The 19,939-nt window shown below is 53.3% G+C and overlaps 5 protein-coding genes across 5 annotated transcripts; 3 read left to right on the forward strand and 2 right to left on the reverse strand.

The window, feature by feature from the left end:
• The first annotated feature begins 1,202 nt into the window (after positions 1–1,202).
• Positions 1,203–3,263, forward strand: N656DRAFT_781659 (Formate/glycerate dehydrogenase catalytic domain-like protein). Its single transcript, XM_064815624.1, has 8 exons — positions 1,203–1,682; positions 1,743–1,781; positions 1,844–1,950; positions 2,007–2,313; positions 2,369–2,434; positions 2,502–2,563; positions 2,641–2,806; positions 2,886–3,263. The coding sequence occupies exons 1-8, from the start codon at positions 1,433–1,435 to the stop codon at positions 3,005–3,007; spliced, it is 1,119 nt and encodes a 372-aa protein (XP_064668028.1). The 5' UTR covers positions 1,203–1,432; the 3' UTR covers positions 3,008–3,263.
• N656DRAFT_781660 (IMP dehydrogenase) lies at positions 3,124–5,509 on the reverse strand. The gene is made up of 3 exons (XM_064815625.1): positions 4,849–5,509; positions 3,708–4,653; positions 3,124–3,656 (listed from the first exon to the last, which is right to left on the reverse strand). Exons 1-3 carry the CDS (start codon positions 5,330–5,332, stop codon positions 3,464–3,466), a joined length of 1,623 nt encoding a protein of 540 aa, XP_064668029.1. The 5' UTR covers positions 5,333–5,509; the 3' UTR covers positions 3,124–3,463.
• Positions 5,510–6,262: 753 nt separating this feature from the next.
• On the forward strand, positions 6,263–11,360 carry N656DRAFT_713557 (uncharacterized protein; the record flags this gene model as incomplete). Its single annotated transcript, XM_064811899.1, has 2 exons — positions 6,263–10,872; positions 10,970–11,360. 2 exons carry the CDS (start codon positions 6,263–6,265, stop codon positions 11,358–11,360), a joined length of 5,001 nt encoding a protein of 1,666 aa, XP_064668030.1.
• A 1,236-nt stretch (positions 11,361–12,596) lies between these two features.
• On the reverse strand, positions 12,597–14,610 carry N656DRAFT_791052 (MFS general substrate transporter; the record flags this gene model as incomplete). Its single annotated transcript, XM_064816935.1, has 5 exons — positions 12,597–13,168; positions 13,238–13,730; positions 13,781–14,043; positions 14,096–14,404; positions 14,553–14,610. 5 exons carry the CDS (start codon positions 14,608–14,610, stop codon positions 12,597–12,599), a joined length of 1,695 nt encoding a protein of 564 aa, XP_064668031.1.
• Positions 14,611–15,905: 1,295 nt separating this feature from the next.
• On the forward strand, positions 15,906–19,341 carry N656DRAFT_781664 (Zn-dependent exopeptidase). Its single transcript, XM_064815626.1, has 7 exons — positions 15,906–16,070; positions 16,175–16,526; positions 16,589–17,142; positions 17,195–17,517; positions 17,640–17,875; positions 17,955–18,825; positions 18,911–19,341. Exons 1-7 carry the CDS (start codon positions 16,066–16,068, stop codon positions 19,018–19,020), a joined length of 2,451 nt encoding a protein of 816 aa, XP_064668032.1. The 5' UTR covers positions 15,906–16,065; the 3' UTR covers positions 19,021–19,341.
• Positions 19,342–19,939: the final 598 nt, after the last annotated feature.

Below are 19,939 nucleotides of genomic sequence, written 5' to 3' on the forward strand. Positions count from 1 at the left end.
TGCAAGTCAGTCAGGCTAGGATGATACAGGCTAAACTCTTTCAGGAAAGAAATGGTCATACAACCGGATGACCATTTTCTATGTATGACCATTTTGCAAATTGAAGATATCCTTGAAACAAATCTATCCTATAGGTAGATGACTATCTTTGAGTGGAAACTATTTTTAGTAGATGACTATTTTATAAGGGAGGAATTGTCTTAGTACTAAGTAGGTAGGAGAAAAATATATATATCACTTCATTCCTTCCTACTTACCATTTTTTCTTTTTTTACTTTGAACTTTCTTGGACTTTCCTACCTTGAATTTTCTATTTTCTACTTTGGACTTTACAAGGGAAAATTGAACTACAGTGTGATTCAAACATATAACCTCTCTATTCTATCTACAATTTACCCACTACACTACACTACAAATTTAACATTCCTTCTATTCGCGTAACCTATATACTCCATTCCACCCTCCGAGCCCAGTACCACGGCCTTGCGCAGAGGATGCAGTGCCCAGGGCCTTGCGCAGAGGATACAGTACCTTACAAGCCCAGCAGTCAGGCCCGGGGTCTTACAGTCAGAAGATAAATTCGATTGAAGATGACCTTGGTACTTCAAAATGGCCTTAAAGTCGAAATGCGCTTACAGCTAGAAGATGGATTCATTTGAAAATAGCTATAGTTAGTATTTCAGGAAGGAAGGTCTTGTCTGTCGAACTTGCCCTTCGAGTGATCTGACTGTGGTGGTTCCATGAAGATTACAGTGGTTCTTTTACTGAAATCAACATAGGGTTGGCACGGCCACAGCATCTTGGCACTGAAAAATACTGACGGTGATCATTTTGCACTACCCACCCAGCGCGCTATGGTATGTAGCAGATTTGCGATGATTACGAAAACCACTCTATACCTCGGTTGTGCCTGGTACTCGTTCGTAGTGGGTCAGGAATGCGCTTATGAAGCTCCTGACGAGTATATGTAAGGTAGAGCCTGCCTTCCATCTGCGATAAACAGGACAGTTGCCAGCCGCTTTCTACCTATTCAAAGACAAGTACTTCCGGCGCCTCACAGGGTTAGGGTTATGTTTGCAAAGCCCTTCCGATGCCGCCGGTAATTATGGGCGCGAATTGCCATCAAGCAAGCGCAGCCCAGTACCGTAGTAAGTAAGGCAGTTGCCGGTATTGTACTGTACTGTATTGCGTGTACATACCTGCAGGGTTTTCACAGCAACCAATTCCACCTATGGGCATTTTGGAGTGACTCAAACATGTAACCAACGCCTACAATTGAGCATCTCAGAACAGACATACTTTACTACTTACTACGATCCATAGAGAGATCCATATCATCTTTTTTTCCACTGTACATCCGGAATTTTGCACAACAAAAGGCCATTTATAGATTACCTCGCTGTTCAGCAAATTTCTTTACAATTGCTTTACAATGGCTCCTACTGTGCTGCATCTTCGCAGCGAGACCAAGCCCCTCGAGCACAGATCGGCCTTGACGCCAACCACAGCGGCTCAACTGATCAAGGCTGGCTACAAGGTCAACGTTGAGCGCTCACCCGAGAGGATATTTGACGATGCCGAGTTCGAGGCTGCCGGCGCCACATTGGTGCCTGAAGGCAGCTGGGTTGATGCGCCCAAGGAGCACATCATCGTCGGCCTGAAGGAGCTCGAGGAGAAGGACTGCAAGCATAGCCCAATCGAGCCTTGTTTATGAGGAGACTTTAGTGCTAACTGGCCGACAGTCCCTCTCAAGCATGTTCACGTTCAGTTCGCTCACTGCTGTGCGTTTCGCCCACTCTCCGTGCGCGCAATGACTGCATTATCTAACATAAGTTTCAAACAGATAAGCAGCAAGCTGGTTGGGAGAAGGTTCTCGCCCGATTCCCCAGGGGCGGCGGTACCCTTCTGGATCTGGAGTTCCTGGTTGACGATCGTGGTCGTCGTGTCGCTGTTCGTGCCCTTGCTGGACTCTGTGTATCAGGGCGACTGACTAAAACTGCCCCCAGGCGTTCGGCTTCCATGCAGGCTTTGCCGGTGCTGCCCTCGCGCTTGAGGTCTGGGCCTGGCAGTTGAACCACAGCGAGCCCTTCCCCGGAGTTGAGAGCTATCCCAACGAGGATGCCCTGATTGCCGACGTCAAGAAGGCCCTTGACGAAGGCGCCAAGAAGGCTGGGCGCCTTCCCCGCGTCATCGTCATCGGCGCTCTCGGCCGCTGCGGTTCAGGGGCCGTTTCCGCTCTGCAAAAGGCCGGCCTGCCCGATGAGAACATCCTCAAGTGGGACATGGCTGAGACTGCAAAGGGCGGACCGTTCAGTATGCTAGCTCCTCCCCTTCTAGCCATGTTCATCTGACTGACGACCCCACGCAGAGGAGATCACCGACAGCGACATCTTCGTCAACTGTATCTATCTGACGAGCAAGATTCCCAACTTTGGTGAGCCACCCCCCTATACCTTCGCGCAGGCTAGCACCATCTTGTACTAACCTTACGTTTTCGCCAGTGAACATGGAGTCCCTACAAACTCCAGACCGGAAGCTCTCCGTCGTGTGTGACGTCTCCGCGGTATGTCTGCTACCCAACAACCCTATCCCGTCAAACCCCCTTGCGACCAGACAGAAAACTTAACATACAATCACCAGGATACCACCTCGCCATTTACCCCAGTACCGATCTACACCGTCGCCACCACCTTTGACAAGCCGACGGTTCCCGTCGACGGCCTGAAGACCGGCCCGCCCCTCTCCGTCATCTCCATCGACCACCTGCCATCGCTCCTGCCGCGCGAGGCCTCTGAGGCCTTCAGCCGTACGTCTTTCTTTTCTTTTGACCTCTTTCAGTCGAACTCTGTTGCGAAATACTGATTTTGATTGATGACAATTTCCAGATGATCTCCTCCCGCACTTGCTCACCCTGAATGACTGGCAAAACTCGCCGGTTTGGGCCAGGGCAGAGAAGCTGTTCAAGGAGAAGGTGGCGACTCTGCCGGCCAGCGCTCTGGAGAACTGAGCAGGATGGGACCCCCAAGCTGACGGGCGTGGGAATAGCGCGGAGGATTGTCGTTGTCCTTAGATAGACCGTCACGTACATGGGAGGATATCTCTTGTGCAGGAGAAGAACATGGGCGTTTCTTCACCGGTAGATTAAAAGCACCATTCCTGTCTGATAGATACTAGGTATATGCGGTAGAGTTCAGAGTCAACGTCGACGCTCTTCAGCCAATCTCGTAAGCATAGAACAGAGAGCAATGCACATGTTGAACAGACGCTCGCATTCCCATAAGCAGCAACATATGGTGGAAGATAGTTACTGAAAGGCCGCCTTAAGATGATCCCCAATGTCACAAGGAGACCATTACCGCACTGCATCCTCTTTCCACGAACTCCATACCATCATGAGCAACCGTTCCATTCGTTTCCGTTTTCCTTATCATGATTTTTGCTTTTCGTTTACCCTAATCAACCATCAAGCATACAGCTTCTTCTCATAAGACTCCATGTTCACGCCGCCCTCTAGCTGGGCACTGGCAGTGCGAATCTCAAACCTCACAATGCCGTTGGCGACACCGTCGTGGAGCTCCTTAAGGCTGGTCATACCGCAGTCCTGCATGGAATGCTTGAGACCTGCGGCAAGGTATGGAACAAACTTGGAGACCGATCTACCTGCATGTTAGTATGGAGTGACATGAGGGTTATGGGTGTGCACTTACCCTCTGTGTGCCACGGCGCCAGAAACGCCTTGGGCAACAAGAACACTGTCACCCTCTGAGAAGTAGCGAGCAGTGCCAGCATTGCTCTTCTGGCTGTCCTTGCTGCCGCCGCCAGCTTTCTTGTCCTGCATGGCGTCGATGCTGCCCATGCCACGGTAGGCCTTCACGAGCTTACCCTCCCTGGACACAAAAGACGTGCCAGGCGATTCGGTGGTTCCAGCCAGCAGACCGCCCATCATGACGGTGGATGCACCAAGAGCGAGACCCTTGACAATGTGACCGACGTTCTGGATGCCCCCGTCTGCGATGCATGGCACGCCAAACCTGGCGGCAAATGAGCTGACTTGATAGACAGCTGTCGCCTGAGGCCGGCCAACAGCCATGACCTCCTGGGTAATGCAAGCACTGCCACTACCCATTCCGATACGGAGACCATCAACACCAGCCGCAATCAGGGCAGCGGCCTGCTCCCTGGTCACGACATTGCCACCAATGACGTCCAGGTCAGGGTACTCCTGCTTGATCCACTTGATCATCTCGATCTGGTACATGCTGTTGCCCTGGCTGCTGTCCAGGACGACAATGTCCAAGCCAGCGTCCACCAATTTGGCAAGACGGACCTTGTCCTCGGGGCGGGTGCCGATAGCAGCAGCGCAAATAAGCTGCTTGGAATCCGGAAGTTTGGAAGCGAGTGGGAAGTGGATATTCTTTGTCAAGTCGGAGCGTGAGATCATCGAGACGAGGTTTCCCTCTTGATCGATAATTGGAAGCTTTCCCTTCTTGGATTTCGCAAGGATTTTGTTGGCTTCGACCAGGGTGACGCCGGCCGGGGCGGTGATGAGATCGGTGACCATCACATTTGACACAGGCTGGTCAAGATCCTCCTCGAACTGTATGTCACGGTTGGTGACAATGCCCAGGAGTTTGGAGCCGAGCTTGCCGGTTTCTGTCGAGTCATAGTCAGCAACGCAGCCGTGAATGCCATGCGGTCAGACAAAATCGACGAAATTGAGCAGCAATCATAATTTTCAGTGATACAGTCCCCATGACACATAGGTCGATACGGTGGAACGAAAGTTATTGATTTAAGTTTTGTAATCATTGCAGCGGGAGGATGGCAGCTTGAAAGGAGTGAACTGACCTGTTACGGGAAAACCACCAAAGCCCCACTTCTCCTTCAGGGCCTTTGCCTCACCAACAGTCGTCTCGCGCTTGATCACCACGGGGTCCAGGATAAAGCCGTTTTCATACCGCTTAACCTTCCGCACCATGTCGGCCTGGGCATCCGGCGAGCAGTTGTGGTGAATGACACCCAGACCACCCTGAAGCGCCATGTGAATCGCCATGTCATGCTCAGTCACGGTGTCCATGGGTGATGAGACAAAGGGCGTCTTCAGCGTGATCCGCTTGGTGATGGGCGAGTCAAGAGTCACAGCCGAGGCGGGGAAACCAATGTAACCAGGGAGCAGCAAGAAGTCATTGTACGTCAAGCCACCACGGACCTTGGAGTCCATGAGTTCGTCGATGCTCAGACCATCTCGGCTCTGGTACTCGTCGAGATACTCAACTGCCTTTCGGTAGTCGAGGGTCGCCGAGCTGGCGTTGGGCCCGTTTGTTGCCGGCATTTCTGCGCAAGCAACAAAATTCAAAGCAGCTGGGACTGCCAAAGGAATCTGAAGACGTGATTGTTGGCTGGGGGGAGACAGTAACGACGTATCCTTAGCCAGACTAGTCGACTGTTCCCCCCCAAGAGAAAGGGAAAAGAAGAATTTTGGATCTCGACGCCGAAATTTTTTTATGCCAGCCGATTGAGACCGAACGCGGGGCATAAAACGGGCGGTGAGTTAGTGACAAGGTGAGGTACATAGTAACCTTAGCCACACTCAGCCACACTTCAGATCCCAAGATGGAAAGCCACAGGGATCCACTTTAAGAGCTTGGCGGGGGGAATTCCTTGGTACGGAGGGATGTTGTGGTTGCTGGGGAGCTGTTCTCGGATGTAAACAAGAGTGGGCTTTCTTCCTAACCACTCAATTGCGGGCACACCCAGGTCACTTTCACTGCCTGCGACCCAATGCCGCTCACGGGCCGGGGAAAATGAGGGCATCGTTGTGCAGACCAAGTTATTCCTATCCTTTTGACACTATTTTGTGATCTTTTGGTTAATTGCGCTGTGCGCGGGCGTTTGCGGCGAACCTAAACAGACAACGACGACGACGACAACGAGCATCTCCTCTCTGGTATCTTGGGTTTCTACGCATTCTTATATTGCACTGCGCCGCGCTGTGCCGAGACAACCCCTCAACATCCGCAAGCGCTGTTGCGTCACCAGAAGTGGTCAAAATTTGCGAGGCAGGAAGCACCATCGGTTCAGGTTCATATGTCTTAGAATTGCGGTGCCTGCAGCTTCCCCTACTGCAAGGAATCAGAGCAAATCACACCGCAACAAACCGGTCAAATGCTGTTGCTGCCCATTGAACCGCCGTGTGACCGTCACCTTCATCAGCTCAACAACCCCTCGCCGCGGTAACACACCTCGTCAACGAACACACAAAATGTCTTCTTCCTATAGGCCGCATCCGTTGCGGCAATCGCAAACCGCCGAGTATCCTGTTTTGCGGCAGTCTTCCAATGCATCATCTTCCGCATCCTCGGGTTATTCCAACACCTCATCCACAACCTACGAGTCTAGCAGGACGCCCATCACCATGCCGTCCTCTCCTTCCAGCACCTATTCCGCCTACGGACACAAGCGGGGGCTGAGCGAGGTCAGTCGACGACCGCCCGCGCTCAACTCATCCCAAAGTTATCCTTCGACGCCAATGGCCGAAAATATTTACCATGCGGCTCGCCAGTCGCTCCGGCCGCTTCCTCAGGTTCCCCGTCCAGTGACGCCTCCTCGCACTTCCAGTCGCCATGAGCGCGGCCACAGCCTCGACATTGGCAAGCTGTCGATTACCGACCAAGGGCGAACCTCGCCAGTTCCGGCGACTCCTCTGACTCCGCCAACGCCGCCACCGCGCTCGCCTGTCGTGCGTCCAACTTCAATGCTCATGACGCGCTACGACTCAGTACACCGCAACAGCGGGGATGCTAGCCCTCCACCACTTGTGCATGCACATACTGCGCCTCTCACGACGCCAGACCTCGAGAGACTCGGCCGTTCTTCCACAAACCAACTGCGCACCCTATCCAAGCTGGCGCAATCTGGTTCTGCCGATGAATTCTCAATTACCTCCCCTGCGCAGGAAGTTACCGGACTTCGGGGTCGGCGACGGCTGCAAAGGACCGACAAGTCCGGACCGAACCGGCCCGCTCAGCGTACTGGCGGATATGGCTGGGAGGGACGGAACTGGATGGATAAGCAACGTCAGTTCCTTCAGGCGTACGAGTACCTGTGCCACATTGGTGAGGCCAAGGAGTGGATCGAGGACGTGATTCAGCGCACCATTCCCCCCATCGTAGAACTAGAGGAGGCATTGAGGGATGGCGTCACCCTCGCCGAGATTGTTGAGTCGCTCAATCCACATCGTCGATACAAAATCTTCCACCATCCACGGCTTCAATACCGTCATTCAGACAATATCGCCATATTCTTCCGCTACCTCGACGAAGTTCAGCTCCCCGATCTTTTCCGATTCGAGCTCATTGACCTCTACGAAAAGAAGAACATCCCGAAAGTCATCCACTGCATCCATGCTTTGAGCTGGCTTCTTTATCGCAAAGGCATAGTGAGCTTCCGCATCGGCAATCTAGTCGGCCAGCTTGAATTCGAGCATCATGAGCTGGAGGCTACGCAAAAGGGCCTCGATAAGCTGGGAGCTAATATGCCTAGCTTCGGCAACATGGGAGCCGACTTTGGGGTTGAGGAGACACCCGAGCCGGAGGAGACCGAGGAAGAACGGATCGACAGAGAGCTCGCCGAGAATGAGCCAATGATTATCGACTTTCAAGCACAAATACGAGGAGCAATGGTTCGATTGCAGCTTGGAAACCTCATGCAAAGTCTTTGGGAGTCTGAGAATATGTTGATCGACCTCCAATCCCGAATTAGAGGTGATTTCGCGCGCCAAATTGTGGGTTATCGTCTCCAGATGAAGCGCTTCGCCACTGGACTCCAAAGCGCTGTCCGGGGTTTCCTCGTGCGCCGTCGGCAAGCGAAGACACAGCGGTTTTGGAAGAGCACAGAACGAGATATCGTGAAACTTCAGAGCTTGGTGCGGGCAAGCAAGATCCGCAGTGAGGTACGAGAGCAGCATTCTCAACTAATGGTGGCGGCGGGTCCCATTCGAAGCATCCAAGCAACGTTCCGGGGTTTCCTCCTCCGTGAACGCATGCTTGCTCAGCAGCAGGAAGTCCAGCATACAGCCGCTCCGGTGGCCGGGCTCCAGGCTGCAGTTCGCGGGCTACTGCTAAGGAAGAAGATTAACGAGGATTGGAAGAACCTGCAGTCGCAGGCCAGCGTCATCGCCGGCTTGCAGGCTGCTGCCAGAGCTGCGCTGACTAGAAAACAGATCGCGCTGGAAAAACAAGCCCTCGCGAGCCTCGCGCCCATGTGGGAGACACTGCAAGCCGTCTGCCGTGGGAACCTTGCTAGGGGCAATGTCAAGGTCCTCAAAGCCGAACTCCAGGAGCATTCGTCAAACCTGGGCCTTCTTCAAGCCCATATAAGGGCTGGGGCGGTGCGCAAAGAGATATCAGAGAAGCTTGAGGGTCTTTCTGAAGCTGAGGATACCATCGTGACCCTGCAGTCCATTATCAGGGGCATGCATGAAAGGAAGCGCCTGTCCGACCTTCTCGACGCACTCAGCCAACAAGAGGACTCAATCATTGATCTTCAATCACGTATCCGCGGCTCATTATACCGGCAACAACATCAAAACTTTGTTGGCGAGCTTAAAGCAAATGAGGAAGAAGTCACTTCGCTTCAGTCTCTCGCCAGAGCAATGCTTCTTCGGTCCAATGTCGCCAACATGCTTGACGAACTCGAAGCACACGAGGAATCCATTGGAGAGATTCAAGCTGCAGCCAAGGCGTTCGTTGTCAGGGCGAAGTTTGAAGAGAAGAAGCGGTTCTTCAATGAAAACATGCAGAAGGTGGTTAAGATTCAAAGCTTTGTGCGCGCCAAACTTCAAGGGGAGGCATACAAGAGCCTCATATCCGGCAATAACCCTCCCGTCAACGCCGTCAAGAATTTTGTCCACCTACTTAACGACAGCGACTTTGACTTCAACGAAGAGATTGAGTTTGAGCGGCTTCGCAAGACCGTGGTCCAGCAGGTCCGGCAGAACGAGATGCTGGAGCAGTACATTGACCAGCTGGATATCAAGATTGCCCTCCTGGTGAAGAACAAGATTACGCTCGACGAGGTGGTCAAGCATCAGAGCAATTTCGGCGGCCACACCAGCAGCCTCCTCGCCAACAGCTCCATTGCGAGCGCGAACCAGTTCGATCTCAAAGCCTTGAACAAGAGCTCGAGGAAGAAGCTTGAGTCCTATCAGCAGCTCTTCTTTGCTCTCCAGACGCAACCTCAATATCTTGCCAGACTGTTCAAGCGTGTGCGCGAGACGGGCACACCCGATAAGGAGTGCAAGCGGATCGAGCACTTGATGATGGGCCTGTTTGGCTATGCGCAAAAGCGGAGAGAGGAGTATTATCTTCTGAAGCTCATCGGACGATCCATTCGGGAAGAAGTCGATGCCTGCAACAATCTCCAGGACTACCTCCGCGGCAACTTCTTCTGGTCCAAGCTCTTCCACAATTACACCAGGTCTCCGCGCGACAGGAAGTATCTGAGGGACCTTCTGGGCCCTATGATTAGGGACAACATTATCGAGGATCCCGAGCTTGACCTGGAGAGCGACCCTATGCAAATCTACCGCTCTGCCATCAATAACGAGGAGCTGCGGACTGGCCGTCCCAGCAATCGGCGCCTCGATATTCCTCGCGAGCTCGCCATCAAGGATCCGGAGACCAAGGCGGTCTTCATTGACCACCTACGGGACCTTCGCGAGATCTGTGATCAATTCCTTCTGGCGCTAGAAGACCTTTTGCCTCGCATGCCGTACGGGTTACGCTTTGTCTGCAGGCAGACCTTCGATGCTCTCTGCCAACGGTTTCCGCGCGAACACCAGACGCGTCTGCTGCAGGTGGTCAGTAACTGGCTCTGGAAGTTCTATCTGCAGCCGGCCGTCACAGCTCCCGAGAACGTCGGTGTTGTTGACAAGCAACTGAGTCCGCTCCAGAAGCGCAACCTAGGAGAAGTTGCCAAGGTGCTGAGCCAGATTGCCTCGGGCAGGCAGTTTGGTGGAGAAAATATCTACCTTCAGCCTCTCAACGCTTTTGTCGCAGAATCCATCGAGCGTCTAGCAGTTTTGACCGAGAATCTCATTACGGTTCCCGATGCAGAGAGCACCTTCGACATTGACGAGTTCAACGACCTGTATGCGAAGAACAAGCCGACGCTGTACATCAAGATGACCGACATCTTCGCCATCCACAACCTCATCGCCTCTGAGCTTCCTCATTTGAGCCCAAATCGGGACGACATGCTGCGGGAAATCATGCAAGATCTTGGCAGCGCGAAGCATAACGAGAGCGAAATGACCGCAGCCGGTTCGTCCGACATTCAGATGTTCCTGACCCCCAAGCTGCACGACCTCGAGGATCCGGAGGCAGACGTCAAGGCGCTGTTCATGGAGACGAAGCGGTGCATCTTGTACATTATTAGAGTGCAAACGGGTACCAACCTGATGGAGATCCTCGTCAAGCCCATCAGCGTCGAAGACGAGCACAAGTGGCAGATGCTCCTGCGGGAGGACTTCTCCAACGGCTCCAACACACGAGGTGCCTACTCGGATGCGAACATGGTCGACGTGACGAGGATGTCGTACTCCGACTTGAAGAGAATGGCTCTCGAAAACATTCTGAGGCTGGAGCAGATGGGCCGCATCTCACGACACAATCACTACCAGGACGTCCTGAACGCCATCGCCGTCGACATCCGCACGAAAAGTAGGAGGAGAGTGCAGAGGCAGCGCGAGCTTGAAGGCGTCCGTCTGACGTTGGCCAACCTGCACGAGAAGGCAAAATACCTGGAGCAGCAGCGCAAGAGCTATGACGACTACATCGAGCAGGCGATGGCAACCCTGCAGAACAAAAAAGGGTAAGTCATGTTTTCATACCGTCCACTCCCTTGAACCCTACCCCCCCTTCCTTCCCGAATCATAACCAGAAACTAACCACTCTCTTGTCTCCAACAGAAAAAAGCGCTTCCTCCTCCCCTTCACAAAGCAGTACAACCACCAGCGCGAGCTCGAGCGCTCCGGCCGCGTGCCCAAGTTTGGCTCGTACAAGTACAGCGCGCGCGCCCTCTTCGACAAGGGTGTGCTCGTCTCCTGGGCGGGGATTCCCGAGCGCGACTGGGGCCAGATCAACCTGACAATCTCGTGCGACGAGGTGGGCGTCTTCAGCCTGGAGGGCTCCCGCGGCCACATCCAAATGCCGGGCGCCAGCGCCCTGGTGCCCATCGAGGACCTGCTGCAGGCCCAGTTTGAGGCGCACCAGTTCATGACGCTGTTTGAGGGCGGGCTGAGGCTCAATGTCAATCTGTTGCTGCACTTGTTGTATAAGAAGTTTTATCGGACGCAGTAGACTCTCTCTGCTGCTCCTTCAATCCCTCGATGGGGATATTTGAAGATGATGGGGCTTGGGGGGTGTTTTTTCTCATCTTTTTCCTTGCTTCCTCTATTTCTTCTTCTTTGATGGCTTGTTGACTCGATTCCCCCTTCGTTTCCTTCGTTTCGTTTTGCGTCACTGGTAGCGAGCGAGAGAGAAAAAAACACACCGAGGCTAGCATTTGGAGAAGGGAGCGTTGAAGCGATATTTCTTGCCTGGGTTTACCTAGGCTTGCTTTTCTCCTCTCCGTTTGGCAGTTAGGGGATCCGGGCGGGATTGGGTGGACAGACGAATAACGGGCGATGACGGGATGGATGATGGATTGATGATGGGAAGGAGACTTTTGTGTCCGGTCTTGTTACATCTGTTGGAATTGGGTTACTTGTCAGGCAAAGCAAGATTTAGGTGTAGGGTATTGATCCTGTAGTCCTGAGGGATGTGTTTCTTTCTGGGTGGGGTGGGTTGGTCGTGGGCGTGTGTGGTGGTGTCTCCTGCTGGAGCGCACTGCACTGCACTGCATCGTGGGCGGGGTTTGGGGCATTCCATCGCTAGTTCCACGTAGAGGTAGATGAAATCATGATATCTTTAGTGTAAGCAAACTATTGGTGCTTCCGTGTTTAAAGTTCACGGTGTTGAGGTCATGGAACGGTGGAGTAGTTGAGGGGTACGTAGGGGTTTCAATGCTGTGTTGCGGGCGTCCAAATTGACAGGAACATGGGTATGTTAATTGTCTGCCGGGCCACTCGCCCGACCGGTGGGATAAGTGAGGTGAGCATGTCAGGATGCGATGGCTTCTGTTAGGTGTGTTATCTGGCTCCTGTCCATCTACAGGTCAAATCAGTCACTAGTTGGAAACCGTAGTATCCCAGTAATTCCTCGATTATTACCCTGCTACGTACGGGTTGAGTCTGGATAAGTATACATTATCCACCATAAGGTATCCCCTCCGCCCATCGTTTTTCGAAGTTGGCATCACAATGCTACCCCGCAACTTTTGAAACCCAACGCCATTGAACCAAAACAGCGACTCCAAGCCAATGGGTATACTATGCAACACCCTTAGGCAGACAAAAAATCAGAGTATCCAAAATTAAGACGCCATGCAGGTCGTATCTCGTCTGGCCGTGTCGTGTGAATTCAACATTCGTCTCGTTTTCGTATCCCATCGTAATCATCCGGGGAGTCAATAGTTTTCCAGAATCAGTCATCCAATCATTTGGACATCCCGTTTCCGTTTTCCTTTATGGTACCGTAAGATCTCTTCGCACTCGTCTTCTTCAACGCTTTTGCCGAGCCGTCATCAGATCCGGAAGAATCCAAGTCGTCAAGCGCATCAAGAATAGCCACTTCGTCATCGTCATCGGCCGGCGGAATAAGGCTGTCCTCCTCCGTATCGGCACCGCCGGAGCCAAGACTCCGGGTCGGCCCCTCACCCTCGACAATGAACCAGGGCGGAATGGCGCCCACCGCAGCGATCAAACCAAGAAACCACCATGGAGCAATGGCGTAACCGATTTTCGCGCCCCAGCTGAACACGGCGCCGATGAGGGCAGGCCCAGCCGCGCGACCGAGGCCGCTGAAGGTGGTGGCGAAGCCGTTGAGAGTGCCCAGAATGCGGAGGGACGAGGCTGAATTTGTGAGCAGGATGGTGGTGCAGGGGAAGGCGATGATGACAATGACGCCCTTGATAAACATGATCGTGAGGAAGATGGCATAGCGCATGGTGGCATCTTGGATGAGCGCCGTGTAAGGGGTGATAAAGTAGAGGATTGGGAAGATTAGCACTGTAGGGGAGTTGGGGTCCCCGAGTTAGCGATGGAGCTTGGAATTGCGACGAAGAGGGTTAAACCTACTCGCAACTCTGTAGCATCCCAAGACGCCAAAGCGGGCGCAAAGCCAAGGGAAGAATAGAAATTGCACTATCCCGCACAGAATACCATAGATAGTGTAGATGGTGCCGATCTTGTCAGAGCTTAGACCGAATCCGCCTGTGAATTTGAAGGGAAGGTGTGTGTTGCTTTCATCGGGTATCACGCGGGGATAGTTGAGGAAGACGGGGAGAACCTGGTCGTAGGTGACGGAATGCAAGGCTAAAAATGTATATGATAAGAGGTTGATAGTGGTTTGGGATGTGAAGATGTCGCCAACAGTTGGGGGTTCGGCCTCGGCAGTAGCTTGGTCATAACTCGACACAGATTCCGCCAGGAGAGGCGCCGAGGCCTCATCATCGACAAAGGACCGCCTCCTATGTTTTCCGTGACCCATAGGTCGGCGAAAGGTTCTGGTCAGCTTCTCGCCAAGCACCAAGCCCCAGTCGCGCTTGTGGCGTTTGCTATGGAGTGTTTCCTGTGTGGCGTCAGCTTTGTTTACATAGCCCCTTAAATTATCACACTGACCTTTAGAAACAGCAGTCCCGTCATGAAGGAAATGAAGAACACGCAGCAAGCCATTAAATTGGGCAGTGCAAAAGGGAAGCGCTTGAAGTACTCTATATGACCGAACAGATCGGGGTACTGCTCGGCGGGCCGGGCAAAGAAGCCGCCAAAGGCGGGACCGAAGACAGAGCCTATACTCCATACGAGGGGCATAAGGGAGAAGGCCTTTGGCTGGAGCTCCTTTTCAGGTACCATTTCTGCCACCATTGTTCTGATGATTCCAACTGATCCGTGTTAGTGACTTGTTCCAAGTTGGGTTCCGAGCAGTGGACCAACCATTGCCGTTGCCACCGCCCATAATAGCGCGGACGGTGATGGCCATGGGAAGACTCGTCGACATGCCCCACAGGAGGAAGCAGCACATGGTACTTGCAAGGCCGACGAGGATGACGGGTTTCCGGCCGAACCTATCGGATGCCCTCCCCCAAGCGACAGCAGTCATACTCTGGGACACGGAGAAGATGGCCCCAGTGAAACCGGCCCATCTTGCTATCTCGTTCTTTTCAACGCCAAAGCTTGCTATCATCTCAGGCAGGTATGGAAACACTGAGGTTAGAGCCAGTGGCTCGGCAAACCTAGCGACGGCTGCATTGGCCCAGTCAGAGAGTTAGCGACGGTGACTGGGGATGGGTGTGGTACCCGGGTCTCACGAATCGAAATCGTCTTGGCAAGTTCCGGATGGACAGTTTCCGAAGTGGACGACAACGCCTCGAATCAGACGTGTTGAACTCACCTAAAATTGCTAGCTGTTGCACTGGTAATCTGGGGCCATTTTGTTTTTGATTGGCCATGAGAATGCAAGGCACAGAAAGAACGAAGGTTACTCAAGTTCAGGTCCCGCCGAGCTGTGATTCGCGACAAACTTGAAGAGGTGTCTTGTGGGTTGATTAATCGGCAAACCAGAATTGTCAGAAGCCAAAAGCTGGAAAGCAGAATGAACTTTCAGAAGCTTACGGAGAATATGGTGGCGGCATAGAACTTTAAAACTTCAAAATCCACCGAGAGCACGGGGTTGGGGAAGGCTGACAGCAGGGTTACTTTCTGCAGAGAAAGCTGCAGGCAGCGGCGACCCAGGGTTTTTGAATTTTACTTCATTGAAGGGCTATCGATTGGTCGGCCCTGCTGTGAATGGGACTTCGACACGCCCCCGGCCGTCGGATAAGGGTCACAGTATCCAGCGGCCCGCCCTCACATGCTCGGCGCCCAGCTCGGAGAATCCGGAGGGCGCACCGAGGACCGGGGTCTATGGACGGAGCCGACGACACCCGAGAAAGAAGCTGTGTTGTACGAAGCAACGTTTTGCGCTGTCATTTTATGCGCAAACTATTCGTGATCAAAGAAATAGGATGTACAGGTACGCTTAACTTCGCTCGGAGTGAAATAGAACGAGGTACCTTCCAATCTCGTAGATATCAACGACGCCGCTGCCCTGCGAGGTCGAGGTTGCAGGTGCCCCCCGAATTTTACTCCGCAATCGGATCTCGGTGCTTGCTCATGCAGATTCCCCACAACCTGCCCCACTTTCCCTTACTGTGGTAGAGTTAAGGTCCAAGAAGTGAAGAGGGTCTGAGAGGGTGAAGCCAATATCTCCAGTGCAGGTCATGGAGGCACGAAATTCCCGGGAACACTTCCCCGTGCTTGGTGGCTTGATTGCAGGTCAGCGGGCAACAGGCCTTGACGTGCATCTAGTGTATGCAGTCATCGTTGCCGTTGGTGACGGGGCAGCGACGGGGTGCAGCTTCCGCCAGTAACCGCAAGTGGTAAAGGCATGGTGAATGTTGTGACTGATCCCCTGCAGTTGCAATCACGAGGAAGCATGTACGGCGGGAAGCTACGACCCAACATCTGTATGTAGCACACCCCAAGATAGAGAGGGTTGCACCATCGACTTTGTAAGAAGTCGAATCCGAGTGGCATGTAGAAGGAGCATCGAATTTTGGAGCATCTTTGAGAAAGGGAAGAGAATTTGTTCACTTGGGACCTGTCACTTGTAGTGTAAACGCATATCCAGCTAAGCCAGAACAGGCAGTTCCTAAACTCGTGGCACAGCAGCTCCCGCTCTTGCGTCACCAGCCAGTGAGTATCAATGGCCGAGACGCGGCCTGGTTACCTTAGTAAAGCTTCATCCGACGCCCAACCATCCAAGTGATGTTCCTGAGATGACATACTGGTAAGGAGTATATCCAATTGTTTCTCGCGGGGGAGTACTGCATGTACTTGTACTACTTTGACGATCTCGATCCGGCATGAAGTGAGTTCAGGTTTCACGAGCATCATCTCCATTCTCCAGGAAAGAGTGTGGCTTGTTCCACACGTTCCCCCAAAACAACAGACATGAGCTGACTCAGGATCCAGGTCCAAGACAGCCACGGCTTCGGAGCGCACTCCGCTCATAACCACGCTCCCGATTGCTTCTCCCCGGCCACGGTACCCCCATGCCGTCGTACGCCGCTTCTGCACCATCGCTCTCGCATCCGTCTTGACATGGTTCTTTTTGTCCGTTGCTGTGTCCCTGACCCTATTCCCTGACGGTCATGGGCATCATGGCCACCACAGCCATCGGACCTGGCCCGGCTGGGGACGGCGAAAGGTCGACTACGACCAGCTGAAGCGCATCCTCCTTGACACACCCAGCAGCGAGAAGGCCGAGGAATGGAGCAGATATTACACCGCCGGGCCCCATCTAGCCGGCAAGAACTACTCCCAGGTTAAACGCTTCTCACCCCCAGATAGCTGGTGTCTCATTTTAGACTAACCTGCTTGTTTCAGGCACTGTGGACCAAGGATCTATGGGAAAAGTTTGGGGTCAAGTCAGACATTGTTTCTTACGATGTGTACATCAACTATCCGGTAGACCACCGGTTAGCGCTTCTGAAAAAGGAGAAGCAGGACGACGGCGCCTCGGCGTGGAAGGTGTCCTTCGAGGCCTCGCTCACCGAGGATGTCATTGACGAGGATCCGACCACCAGCTTGGCAGACAGGATCCCGACTTTCCATGGCTACTCCGCATCCGGGAATGTCACAGCCCCCGTTGTCTACGTCAACTATGGGACGTACCAGGATTTCGAGGATTTGATCAAGGCCAATGTCACCCTCGAGGGCAAGATCGCCATTGCCCGTTATGGCGGCATCTTCCGTGGGCTGAAGGTCAAGCGTGCTCAGGAGCTCGGCATGATCGGTACTATTCTGTACAGCGACCCAGGCGACGACGGCGATGTCACGGAAGAAAACGGGTATGCTGTGTATCCAGATGGCCCAGCGCGCCAGCCGAGCAGCGTGCAACGAGGGAGCACCCAGTTCCTCAGTGTTGCGCCAGGCGACCCGTGCGTACTGACCCCCCTCATCCTCCGGTAATCCATCTAATCATGTCGATAGAACGACACCGGGCTATCCTTCAAAACCGGGTGCGCCCCGCCAGCCGGTTCACTCTGCGATCCCGAGCATCCCATCAGTCCCTATTTCTTACCAAGATGCCATCCCTATTCTCAGAGCGCTCAACGGCCACGGCCCGAAGGTTAAGGATTTCAACAAGTACTGGAACCGCAACATGGGGCTGCAGTACAAAGGTGTCCATTACAACATCGGCCCAACGCCAGATGATGTCGTTGTGAACCTGTACAATGAGCAGGAATATGAGACTACTCCTCTGTGGAACGTCATTGGCGTCATTAATGGCACAATTCCGGACGAGGTCATCGGTGAGTGTTTGGGCTTTGCCATCCGTGAAAGTGATCCAGGAGCGTTGGTCAGACCGGCTTCTTCAGAGCTTTTACGTGCATATGTAGTCCCGTATGGTGATGCTAATCACGGCGCTACACAGTTGTCGGTTGCCACCGCGATGCCTGGATCGCCGGCGGAGCTGGGGACCCTAACAGCGGGTCAGCCGTGCTGAATGAAGCGATCCGATCGTTTGGTGAGGCCTTGCGTCTCGGCTGGAAGCCCCTTCGCACCATTGTATTTGCCAGCTGGGACGGCGAGGAGTACGGCCTGATCGGGTCTACCGAGTGGGTTGAGGAATACTTGCCCTGGCTCAGGGGCGCGAACGTAGCTTATGTCGTATGTGCAACCTCCGCCGTCGACTGTGCGCCCCTCACTTTGAAGAAGGCATCAAGTTCTACCCTGCTGACACGAGCAGAACACCGACACGGCAGCCGGAGGCCCCGACTTATTCGTCTCTGCAGCACCACTCCTCGATAACCTCATCTACTCTGTGACTGCCGAAGTCCCGTCCCCCAACCAGACGGTTCCAGGCCAGACCGTCTTCGACCTCTGGGACAAGAACATCCACACCATGGGAAGCGGAAGCGACTTCACTGCCTTCCAGGACTTTGCTGGCATCCCGTCGGTGCACATCGGCTTCGACGCGGGTTACAAGGCGGTGTACCACTATCACAGCAACTACGACAGTTTCCACTGGATGGAGAAGTTTGGCGATCCAGGCTTCGTCTACCATAAGGCCATGGCCCAGATCTTGGGTCTGATGACGGCCAAGCTGGCTGAAATGCCCGTGATTCCCTTCATGGCGACCGACTACGCAAAAGCCCTAGACAGCTATGTCAAAAAGGTTGAGGATAAACTGGGCGCCGCCCTACACCTTCCGCAAGTAGAAGAGGACCTATCCGTCCTAGCCATCAACGACGACGAGGTGTATTTCGAACTCCGCAGCCGAGCACACAACACGTCCGCCCTTACGACAACTTCCTCCTCCTCCCCACCAGACGCGGGGTCATTCAAGACCCACCTCCGCCGCCTGCACCACGCCCTAGAAAAATTGACAGAGCGCGCGATGAAGCTGGATAAGCGCGCCAAGCATCTAGAGCTGGATTTTGAGGGCGTTCCCTGGTGGCACTGGCCCGCTCGCATCAAGCTGGCGCTCGCCATCCGCAAAGTCAACACCAAGTACAAGTATCTCGAGCGGGCTTTCTTGCATGAGCAAGGGTTGGACGGGCGGCCGTGGTTCAAGCATGTCGTGTTTGCCCCGGGGCTGTGGACGGGTTATGCTGGCGGTAAGTTTTCTTTCTTTTGTTTTTGTTACTGGACTCAAAGTTATCCCATCCAAGCAAGACTAACGATGTGTGATTTTCAAACTAGCTGTCTTCCCTGGTCTGATGGAGAGTATTGATGCCGAAGATTGGAAGAATGCGGAGCGGTGGGTGGATATTATTGAGAGCAGGATCCTGAACGCTGCGAAGGGACTGTAAGTCTGGTCAGAGCAGTTGGGTAATTTCTAGGGGGACATTTGAGCATGCGATGATAGGGTGTTTGTGATGCTGTAGACTTGGATGGCATAAACTGATCGATTTCCATCTGCGTGTTGGAAGGAGTTGGCTTTATCTGTTGTGAGTTTGTGGCTATGTTGGAAGAGGAGGAGATGTGAGTGATTTGCAGCAAGTATTCACAGAGGCTGTTGATCTGGGTTTATAATGACGGAGTTGCCGATTGCTGTGTGTTTATAATTAGGTTTGAGCTGGCATAATGTGCCGTAAGATCACATTGGCCTGTCGACATCCAGGCTGGTTACACAGGTGTAACTTCTGTCTGATTTAATCCAATACTGTGTGTAACCCAAAGTAAGGGGTTGCCGTCTGTGCCGTTTACCTTACAACTTGGAGATATCTTTGTATACCTGGTAGACAGAACTGCTATGTCATCTTCTACCTGACGAGATAGGTAACGTCAAAAGAGACATGACATCTCAGATAGCACTCCCGTCCCATAACCACGACCACTAAGCACCTACTGCATCCCTTGAAAACAGGTATTCTATCGACGACTACAAACAACATCTAACTGGGTTCACTCAGGTGAACTCCAATAAACCAACTGTGAGGCCACACACTCTATCTGATTAGCAGAAAACTGTCGACAATCTGTTGAGCTCCGCGGGCCACATCGGAGCATCCAATTGAGACTACGTAAAGAAAGCCACAGGGGTATTCGCAATTAATGGCACCTAGACCACTCCTCTTCATTACGCCCTTCCTCCCTTCATTCCAGTTCACACGTACACCCTCTCCTTCCGATCACGATCTTTCTATCACAACATTTCCCCACCCTCCCCCCCCCCCTCCATCTAGCCACGCACCGCTTTCCCGCCCGCTTTTCCTCAGCCGAACTCAA

The sequence above is a fragment of the Canariomyces notabilis genome (assembly GCF_033297395.1).
Source record: "Canariomyces notabilis strain CBS 508.74 unplaced genomic scaffold N656scaffold_19, whole genome shotgun sequence".
Lineage (NCBI taxonomy): Eukaryota > Fungi > Ascomycota > Sordariomycetes > Sordariales > Chaetomiaceae > Canariomyces > Canariomyces notabilis.

Coding starts and splice junctions, on each gene's coding strand:
- N656DRAFT_781664 (XM_064815626.1), top strand. Junction 16,527..16,588: donor CCGGCAAGAACTACTCCCAG/GTTAAACGCTTC, acceptor TGCTTGTTTCAG/GCACTGTGGACCAAGGATCT. Junction 17,876..17,954: donor GCGCGAACGTAGCTTATGTC/GTATGTGCAACC, acceptor TGACACGAGCAG/AACACCGACACGGCAGCCGG.
- N656DRAFT_781659 (XM_064815624.1), top strand. CDS start 1,433: ATGGCTCCTACTGTGCTGCATCTTCGCAGCGAGACCAAGCCCCTCGAG. Junction 1,782..1,843: donor CGTTCAGTTCGCTCACTGCT/GTGCGTTTCGCC, acceptor AGTTTCAAACAG/ATAAGCAGCAAGCTGGTTGG. Junction 2,564..2,640: donor TCGTGTGTGACGTCTCCGCG/GTATGTCTGCTA, acceptor TACAATCACCAG/GATACCACCTCGCCATTTAC.
- N656DRAFT_781660 (XM_064815625.1), bottom strand. CDS start 5,332: ATGCCGGCAACAAACGGGCCCAACGCCAGCTCGGCGACCCTCGACTAC. Junction 4,654..4,848: donor TGGTGGTTTTCCCGTAACAG/GTCAGTTCACTC, acceptor ATGACTCGACAG/AAACCGGCAAGCTCGGCTCC. Junction 3,657..3,707: donor GGCGCCGTGGCACACAGAGG/GTAAGTGCACAC, acceptor ACATGCAGGTAG/ATCGGTCTCCAAGTTTGTTC.